Here is a 9,078-nt window from a genome sequence, read left to right on the forward strand (position 1 = left end):
GGATGGATGGATGGATGGACTGAAGCTCTTCCCTGCCATTTATACACAAAATCAATATAAATTAAGATATTGAAGTCACAAAGCTACCTTTACTCATACACCCAAGGTCAAAGTTAGTTTTTATTAATCTTGAGGACGGGATTAAAACAACTTGATGCTGATTTTCACAGGGGATGTTTAAACTCAGGACTGATTTTACATGGAGTGAGATACTTGAGTGCCAACACAAAAAAATAACTGAGCTGGAGTGGGGCAGGTTTTGGTCTCCTCTGTCACACTTGGCCACCAAATCCTCCCTGTGTTCAGGCCGTTTCTGGCAGGTGCTCAGGCAGGATTCAGGGAGATGACTCCTGCTTTTTTCTGAGCTGCTCTGACTGACAGCAGGAGCTGCTCGTGGCTGGAGCAGGGAGCAGCAGGCGGTGGGATCAGCAGGAGCCCTTTCCCGACGAGCCAGGCTGATCCTTTTTGGATGGAACGAGCGGAGCGGGCGCTTGAGCAGCCGTGGAGAAACGCCCCGGCTGCTCAGATGGCTGAAAAGAAACTGGGGCTCCTGGCAAACTTCCCAGCAAGGGTGCAGCATTACAACAGCTGCAGAATTCAGGCTTTGGCCCACTCATGTTGAGCCTGGGAGGGTTTGAGAGTCTGGGATAGGAGCACAGAGCCATTTTTCCATCTGTTTTTTCCCATCCTTTTTTTTTCCCATCCATTTTTTTTCCCATCCATTTTTTTTCCCATCCCTTTTTTTTCCCATCCATTTTTTAACCCCATCCCTTTTTTTTCCCCATCCCTTTTTTTTCCCCATCCCTTTTTTTCCCCATCCATTTTTTAACCCCATCCCTTTTTTTCCCCATCCATTTTTTAACCCCATCCCTTTTTTTCCCCATCTCTTTTTTTTCCCCCTTTTTTTCATCCATTTTTCCCAATCCGTTTTTTGCATCTTTTTTTTCATCCATGTTTCCCCATCCATTTTTCCCCATCCATTTTTCCCCATCCATTTTTTCCCATCCATTTTTTCCCATCCATTTTTTCCCATCCATTTTTTCCCATCCATTTTTCCCCATCCATTTTTCCCCATCCATTTTTCCCCATCCATTTTTCCCATCCTTTTTTTCCCATCCATTTTTTCCCATCCGTTTTTCTCCATCATTTTTCCCATCCATTTTTTGCATCTTTTTTTTCATCCGTGTTTCCCCATCCATTTTTCCCCATTCGTTTTTCCCCATCCATTTTTCCCCATCCATTTTTCCCCATCCATTTTTTCCCATCCATGTTTTCCCATCCTTTTTTCCCCATCCGTTTTTCCATCCGTTTTTCTGCTCTTCCATCCGTTTTTCCCCATCCATTTTTTCCCATCCATTTTTTCCCATCCATTTTTCCATCCGTTTTTCCGGTTTTCCACCTGTTTTCCCATCCATTTTCCCATCCCAACCCTGTAGCCCATGGTTCTAGCCATGGTTCAAACCACCAGCTTCTCTTCTCTGCCCTCCTCTCCCTGCAGCTGGTCTGGCTCGTGAGTTTCCTGTCCGCTTTCTTCCTGAGCCTCCCCTACGGCGTGGCGGTGGGCGTGGGATTCTCCGTGCTCGTTGTGGTTTTCCACACCCAGTTGTAAGTACCTGCTGGCCCCGAGAACCACGGGAGATCTCCCAGGGGCAGAAGGAGGGACAGGTGATTTTTCCAGGAGCGACCTCTGGCCCGCGGAACGCGCGGCAGGAGCCCCGGGGAGCGCAGGTGTCCTGCCCGGAATGCGCAAACAGGAATGGCAGGCGCCGATTTCGCGCCCGCATTCCCGCTCTGGGCACATCCCAGGGCAAGGGGAAGCCTCCAGGAATTTGCTTGGCCCCACGCAGTTCCCAGCACCAAGTCCTGCGAGCCCTGCCTGAGTGTCAGGCCCTGCTGTGAGGTTGTCACACCGCTTTTAATCCATCAAAAGCCTTTATTGGTATTTCCCAGTCTGGCTCCTCAAAATACAAATGTCGCCCTGAAAGCTCAGCTTCTGAGATTGCTGACATGGTTTTCTAAGGACTTTCCCAGGACAGTGACTGCAAACATAGATATGTGTGCATTCTTTCTGTTCCACGTCTTGTGATGGGCATTTCTCATGGCCAGTGCAGGGGGAAAGTGTTATCCTGACCATCCCATCCCTGGCCATGGTCACAAGCCTATAAATCCTGGGAGGGAAAATAAACTCTGCTCTTTCTTTACCACACCTCAGCCTGTGTCCACGTGATCTATTGATCTTCAGCGGTAACATACAAACCCTTTTTAAAATTTTTTTTAAATTTTTTTTTGCCCTCTAGACTCTGCAAGGGATGAAATGTAAGAGTTTTCCCAAAGCAAATGTTCAGATCCTGGGATGGAATGTGAAGCAGTTTTCTTTCCCCTAATGCTGATCTCTTCTTTTCTGCAGCCGCAATGGCTCTGCCCTGGGCCAGGTGACTTCCACCGACATCTACAAGAACCCCAAGACCTACAACAAGGTGAGCTGAAGATAAAACATCCTCAGAGAAAATGCTGCTCCTTGCCACCGGCGCCCAGGCTTGCTCTGAGCTCTTCTCTCTGGTGCAGGTCCATGAAATTAATGGGATTAAAATTGTCACCTACTGCTCGCCGCTGTATTTTGCCAACTCAGAGATATTCCGGGAGAAAATTATAGCCAAGGTGAGCAATTCTTTAACAAATCCCTGCCTGGAGCCAATCCCAAGCTGCCCTTGCTCTCTCCTGTGTTGCTACAGGGAGGTAATTGAGCCGTGGGTGATCATGAATGATCATCATCCATCCTCTGCTCCTCAATCCTCCTCTCCCTGATCCTCAGGGCTGTTTGCTGAGCTCATTTTAGAGGTTGTGCCCTAATCCTGGCAGCTTCCTCCTCCGAGCTCTGCCAAAACAGGGGCATCCTGCTGTTCCAAGTCTGTCCCTGCACGTTCCCTGAGTTCCAGGAGACGTTTGGATCAGGATCAGCCCACTCCAGTGCACAGCTGGGAAATGCCAGGGAAGGAACAGCAGCTCCTGAGTCTTGGAACGGGATTTTTAAAGAAAAATCTCTCTTTCCCACAGACAGGGGTGGATCCTGGCAAGGTGTACTTGGCCAGGAGGAAGTTTGTGAAACAGCAGGCAAAGGGCACAGCACAACCACCAGCAAAGCTCCCGAAATTCCTGCTGAAGGAGAGCAAGGTAACTCAGCTCCCCAGTTCCCAAAAAGGTCCCCATATCCATGAGGGACCCCGAGACCCCATCAGACAGCTCCTCTTGACATGGGATTTTCTGCACTGCTTTCCTGGCCACAGGAAAACATTCCATTTCCCACCTCTCATCCCCTCTCCTCCCCACCTACGTCTCCATTCCTCCCCAAACCTTAAGGTGCAGGAAATCTGGGAATGGCTGGGAGCAGGGGAGCTGGAGAGGAGGCTGGAATGGGAGCACGGTGAACAATCTGCAGAAAGCAGCCAACTCTGGCCTCTTTCTGTGGGGATGTGTCAGCACTTCAGCCCCAAGGTGTCCTTTCAAAGCCCGTCTCAGTCACCCCGTTTGTTTTGCAATGCTGAGCAGTTTGGAAATAAGCAGGTCGTGTAAATTATCCTAAATCCAGCCCAAGGGACAGCCAGGCTGGAGTTAGTCCAGACTAAAACACTCCATGTCAGTGGGTAGAGGTGCAGTCACCTGCCAGGACCTCACCTGTGCCCTGCCCTGACTCTGCCTCTCTGCTGTGCCGCAGACCTTGTCTTTGCAAGAGCTCCAGAAGGACTTTGAGAGCGCCTCTCCAACAGACACCAACAACAACCAGACCACTGCTAACGGTGCCAGCATCTCCTACATCACATTCCACCCTCCTGCCCAGGGGACTGGGCTGGGGCAGAGCCCCGGGGAGCTGGGCAGCAGCAGCAGCACCTTCACCGACCCCGTGCTGACAGCACCGCCCTACATCAGCTTCCACACCATCATCCTGGACATGAGTGGGGTGTGTTTTGTGGACCTGATGGGCACAAAAGCGCTCAGCAAGGTTAGTTCTGTAGTGCCAACACTGCTGGGCAGCAGGGAGCTTCTGCTGTCTCACATGAAGGTGTTTTTGTGCCTCAGTTTTGTGGCTTTTCTCCTCCTGCGTGCCTGATTTTCTCCCTCAGCCCCAGCCCTGGTAAAAGACTTTATGCATAAACACAAAGCTGGAGCAGCAGTGTTTTTAATCCTCTCTCTCCCATCTCATCCCTTCCAGTTGTGTTCCAGTTACCAGAAGATTGGGATTAAAGTCTTCTTGGCAAATGTGCATGGTAAGAATCCCCAAAGAACACATTTCCATGGGTTCTTACCCCATTTCTGAGCTCCTGACAAACAGCACATCTTTTTCTGCTCTTTATTCAAACTGTGAGATGCCAATCCTTTGCTGGGCCAGGCCAGAACAGATAAAAGGAGAAAACAGAAGAAAGAAAAGAAAATCACTTTTCTCTGAATGTGAAATCAGTGCTTTCATTTGAGAAGTGATAAGGCTGGAACATCTCCACACTCAGCATGCAGAAAAACAGATCCCCACACCCATTTCTGCTGCAAACCTGCTTCTTCTGAGCCTTGCCTTAGCTCAGAGGACCCCAGCAGCCTCAAACACCTCCAGAATTCCTCCTCTGCTTTCCTCCTCGTTCAGCTCTCTCCTTTCTCCAGCCCAGGTGTACAACGACATCAGCACAGGGGGAGTCTTTGAGGAAGGAGGCCTGGACCGAAGTCACATCTTCCTGACCATCCACGATGCTGTTTTGTTTGCACTGGCCAGCATCAGAGAATTTGTCCACCCTCCCATCTTGGAAGAGGTAAATTTGCTCCCCAGCCCACGGGATTCTCCTGTTTGGCTTCCAGGTTGCATCAGCACAGTGGAAGAATAACAAATTCCTATTGCACCTAATGAAACTTCTTGTTTATCTCAAGGGGTAAAGGTCTAAATCCTGCAAAATATTTAATATTTCAGTTATCATGTATGGGCTGAGCACCTTGTGATGGAATGGAATTGTGATGGAATGGATTTCCATGGGAATTCAGAAGTGTCAGTGTTTTACACACACCCTCAGCTGAGAGATGAGTGTTGTCCCAGCCTGGAGGAGCCAGAGGAGCTGTTCCAGCTCTGTGCCCTCAGTTTGGTGCTGGCTGAAACAGGCAAAGGCAGAGTTTGGCCCTCAGTGATGAAGAAAAGCTCAGCTGGAGCAGCCCTGGTGTCCATCAATGCCCCATTGGTGGGAGGAGAGCAGGAGGAATTCCGAGGCAGGAATTCTGAGGCTGGTGGCACAGTGTGGGAACAGGGGATGGTTTATTGCAGCACCAGTTATCTCCCCAGGACCAGTTAAGGTATCTTCTATCAAACCAGAGCGATAGGCAAACACCAGCCCAGTCACAGCAGATAAACACCTGCAGCAGATTCCTCCTGTGCCTCTTCTCCTGGGCATTTCCCTCGGGGTGTGTGTCACCTTTCAGGCCTGGCTTAGTCGTTGTTTCCATCCCTTTTGTCCCTGCTGATTTGTGGACTCGACTCTTCCCTTCACAGAGGCAGACCCAGACAGAGCTCTCCATCTATGATGAATCTGTGGACGAGAGCAGTGCAGAGTACAGGAACCTGGAGGAGGTGAGTTGTAGCACCAGGGGTCCCTGCAGCCATGGGGATGAGGCAGAAATCAGAATTTCCACTTGGGATTGCTTAGATGGGGAATAGTCTGAAAGTAAAACTGCAGTGCTTTGGGAAGTTAACTGCAAATAAAATCATAAATCCCTGCCTTGAGGAGCTCTGGAAGGCACCTGGATGAGGAGCAGGTAGGTGACCCCACAGAGGAATCCTTCAGTCGTTCTGCAGCTCAGGGTCAGTCACACCTGGGGGGAACTTGGAGAACCAGGTTTGGTTCATGCCTGAAAGGAAAGGAAATCAGTGAAGATTTTCAGCACAGGCTTTGTGAATGCTGCAGAGATTTGTAGCCCTGTGTGGGCCTTGTGAGGAGCTGGGCTGGCCTTGCCTGTCCGTGGGCAGCTGGAGACACGGAGGGCAGGCAGGGGCTGTCGGTGTGACAGTGACACCCAGCTGTGCCCTGCCACCAGCCCTGACCCCGCTCATCTTCTGTGCCCTTCAGGAGATGTTTGGAAGCATGTTCCACTCAGAGAGCCAGACAGCTCTGTGAGCACAGCCAGCACCAGGCAAACCCTCCAGAACTGGCTCCTCTCTCCCACTGGAGACCTCTGCTTCTACCTGGGGATACACAGCGGCTCTGCAAAGAGGCCATCACCCTCTGGAGCTGCCAGATCCCTCCCTTCTCCCTGCTTTCACTCGGATCTGGAGCAGGAGCAGCCTGGGGAAGCTCGGGAGATGCCATCTCTGGGACTGCAGAAGTGGAGCTCGGCTCAGGGGACGTTCAGCCACCCCTTTGTCCCCCACCATCCTTCTGCCCACGCTGGAATTGCATCATCTGGGCATCCTGCTCCCTCCCTTTCCCCGAGGAAGTGAAATACAAAGCTGAAAAGCCTTTTTGGGGCTCGGCTCCACGAGGTGTGGCAGTGCTGCTGCTCTCTGCTGTGCACCCTGAATTTCCCTGCGGGTCTCTGCAGCCTCTGCCTCTCCTCTTCTGCATCCCAGCATCCCAAAAAACACTGCCTCAAACCAGTGCTCTATTTCTGACACCCCAAAGGCCTCAGGACTTTCTCAGCAGGGCTGAATTCTGAAATAACATGATTTTTTTTTCCTTGCTAGCACAGGCTTGTACTCAGAAATAAGACTTCCTCATTACATTCAGGTTGTCCTGCCTGCTTGGTGGGTTGAGCACATGAAAACAGACTTTTAAAATATTTGAAAATGCTGTTTCTATTTTAATACTCTAAAAAAAAATATTACAAATATATAAGCAAGCTTTAGTGTACGGCTTTGAAGTGCACAGATATTATTGAGCTGATTGCTGAAGGCTTCCTGGGAAGAGGATGTGAGGCTTTCCTGCAGCTCCCAGATGTCTCATTTTTAAGGAAAATAGAACTTTTTCAACCATCCTTGACAGAGTCACTAAAGCAAACAACAGCAGCCCCCTGCCAGTTTGGTTTTATGTAACATCTCAGTAACCAAGTCACCATTTCTCTACCTCAATTTCTGATTATGTGGTGCAGGAGAGAGTAATAAAACCAAAGGAGGGCAGAAAACCCCACTAGCTGATGCTTATTACTCGTTTTAATATAAAACAACAGTGGTTTCTCCAGAAATCCCCGTGTATATCTTGTTTTAGGAGGTAAAATCAAGAGATTAAACCTCTTGAATTACCCTTGAGGGTGATTCCTCATGTCCTTTTGTAATGCCTGAGTGCTCCTTTTAAAATTTAAAATTTAATTTTAAAAGAAAGGCAGAACAGAAATAGGTGCAGAGCAACAAGAAACTGCCCTGATCAATATTTTTATTACATTATTTTTTATTCACATTAAAAGAGGGAAGTTTCAATTCCCAGCTCTTCAGGATTTATTACAGGAGTCGATTTCCCAGCCTGGGGTCTGACGGGCCAAATGCAGGAATCCTCAGAGCAGAGGCATGAAGAAAATTGTATTTCCTAAACTTCCTACAAGAAATGGGGTGGGATGTCACGAGAAAACAGCAGCAGCAGCAAATCATGACCCAAGCAGGAGGAAAACCACATTTCTGCAGCCAAATTCTGGCTCAGTTCTGGCAATAAATGTTAACACCAGCAGGCAAATGGCACGGCTGGAAGCACAGGGTGGCCAAAGTCATAATTCCCAAGTGCCTGGGCAGAGAATAAGGGGAGATCAAAGTCGTGCTGGTGAAATATTTTCACTTCTGGTAAAATATTCCCTTTATTGCCCTTAAGTAACAGTGAGGTTGATGTGTTTTGGCTCTGAAGCCTTACTTGGTAAATGCATGATGTATAATCCGCTCAGAAATGTTTGTAATTTATTTAATTTAATGTTGGTTTCGTTCTTTTTGTTTTTATAATAAAGAATGTGTGAATAATCACCGTCATCTTCTGCTGACTCAAGGGCAGGATTTCCATGGCTGTTCCCAGCTGGTCTTTTTGGCGTCCTGGGATAGTTTATGCCATGGGAATCTGGGATAAATCCTCACATTCAGCTCAGAACAGCTGTAAAGAAGGGAATGAGAACTGTTCTGTCGTGCTAGCTGGTGGAATCAAGGAAATAAGTGACATATTTTGAAAAGCAGGTGGATTTAAATTCTGTAAGGAGTGGAGCTGCACAACACAGAGATTCCCTGGGCTGTCCCTTGGCCCAGTCCTGGCATCCTTCTGTGTCACTTGTGGCCTCAATGAGCCTGGGGATGGTTTATCCCACACGAACTCCGTTTATCCCCATCCTTTTTAGAGCAGCATCCCAAAATATTTGGAAGAAATTCTTCCCTGTGACAGTGCTGAGCCCTGGCAGAGGTTGCCCAGAGAAGCTGTGGCTGCCCCACCCGGGAATTGTCCAAGGCTGGGAAGGGTTTGGAGCGCCCTGGGACAGTGGGAGGTATCCGTGACAATGGCAGGGCTGGGATAAAATGGGATTTTAGAGCTTTTCCACCGCAAACCATTCCCTAACTCCTCGCTTCCAGCCGCCGCCATATTACCTGCGAACTACAGCTCCCAGCAGCACCCGCGGGAGGGGCGGGGCCAGCCCGCCCATGCTCCAATCTCATTGGTCACCATCCCGACAGGGCGAGCGGCGATTGGCTCCGGGCCACGCTCGTCAGCTGCGGGTGTGCGGCGGTCAGTGATGGCGGGCGGGCGGCGGGCGGTGGTGGCGGCGCTGCTGGCGCTGGGCTCGGTAGTGCTGGCGCTGGCGGCCGCCGTCCTGCTCCGAGCCTTCGTCCTGCGAGCCCCGGCCGGGGTCCCGCGGCTCTGGGCACGGAGCGCCGGCACCGCCGCCCTCAGCGCCGGCGAGCGGCGGGAGCTCAAGGAGGCGCTGCGAGGTGAGGGGGCCCGAGCGCTGCGAGCCCCCCTCGCCCGGGACTGGCCCCTCCTGAGGGGGGATCCAGGGCACGGGGGGACGGGTGTGCAGGCCTCGCCCCAGGTGCTTTCCCTGGCAGGAACCGGGTGTTGGCTCCCGGCAGGACTAAGGAAGTGATTGAAAAGCTCT

General features: G+C 50.4%; 2 protein-coding genes across 4 annotated transcripts in view; both read left to right on the plus strand.

Annotated features, from left to right (window-relative positions):
• The window catches only part of SLC26A9 (solute carrier family 26 member 9), a 22,700-nt gene extending 14,737 nt beyond the window's left edge, over positions 1-7,963 (plus strand). For all 3 annotated transcript variants that reach the window (XM_015650870.2, XM_019009019.2, XM_015650871.2), the window contains 9 exons: positions 1,499-1,605; positions 2,408-2,477; positions 2,566-2,658; positions 3,055-3,171; positions 3,713-3,997; positions 4,208-4,262; positions 4,648-4,793; positions 5,519-5,596; positions 6,093-7,963. In XM_015650870.2, coding sequence (XP_015506356.1) covers positions 1,499-1,605; positions 2,408-2,477; positions 2,566-2,658; positions 3,055-3,171; positions 3,713-3,997; positions 4,208-4,262; positions 4,648-4,793; positions 5,519-5,596; positions 6,093-6,140 — 999 coding nt within the window. In that variant the 3' untranslated portion in view covers positions 6,141-7,963. The remainder of the gene's footprint in view (positions 1-1,498; positions 1,606-2,407; positions 2,478-2,565; positions 2,659-3,054; positions 3,172-3,712; positions 3,998-4,207; positions 4,263-4,647; positions 4,794-5,518; positions 5,597-6,092) is intronic.
• A 737-nt stretch (positions 7,964-8,700) lies between these two features.
• PM20D1 (peptidase M20 domain containing 1) overlaps positions 8,701-9,078 on the plus strand; it is a 12,053-nt gene continuing 11,675 nt past the window's right edge. The window contains exon 1 of the mRNA XM_015650872.2: positions 8,701-8,911. Within this exon, the coding sequence (XP_015506358.1) occupies positions 8,716-8,911 (196 nt within the window). The 5' untranslated portion in view covers positions 8,701-8,715. The remainder of the gene's footprint in view (positions 8,912-9,078) is intronic.

This window comes from Parus major, chromosome 26 (assembly GCF_001522545.3).
Source record: "Parus major isolate Abel chromosome 26, Parus_major1.1, whole genome shotgun sequence".
NCBI lineage: Eukaryota > Metazoa > Chordata > Aves > Passeriformes > Paridae > Parus > Parus major.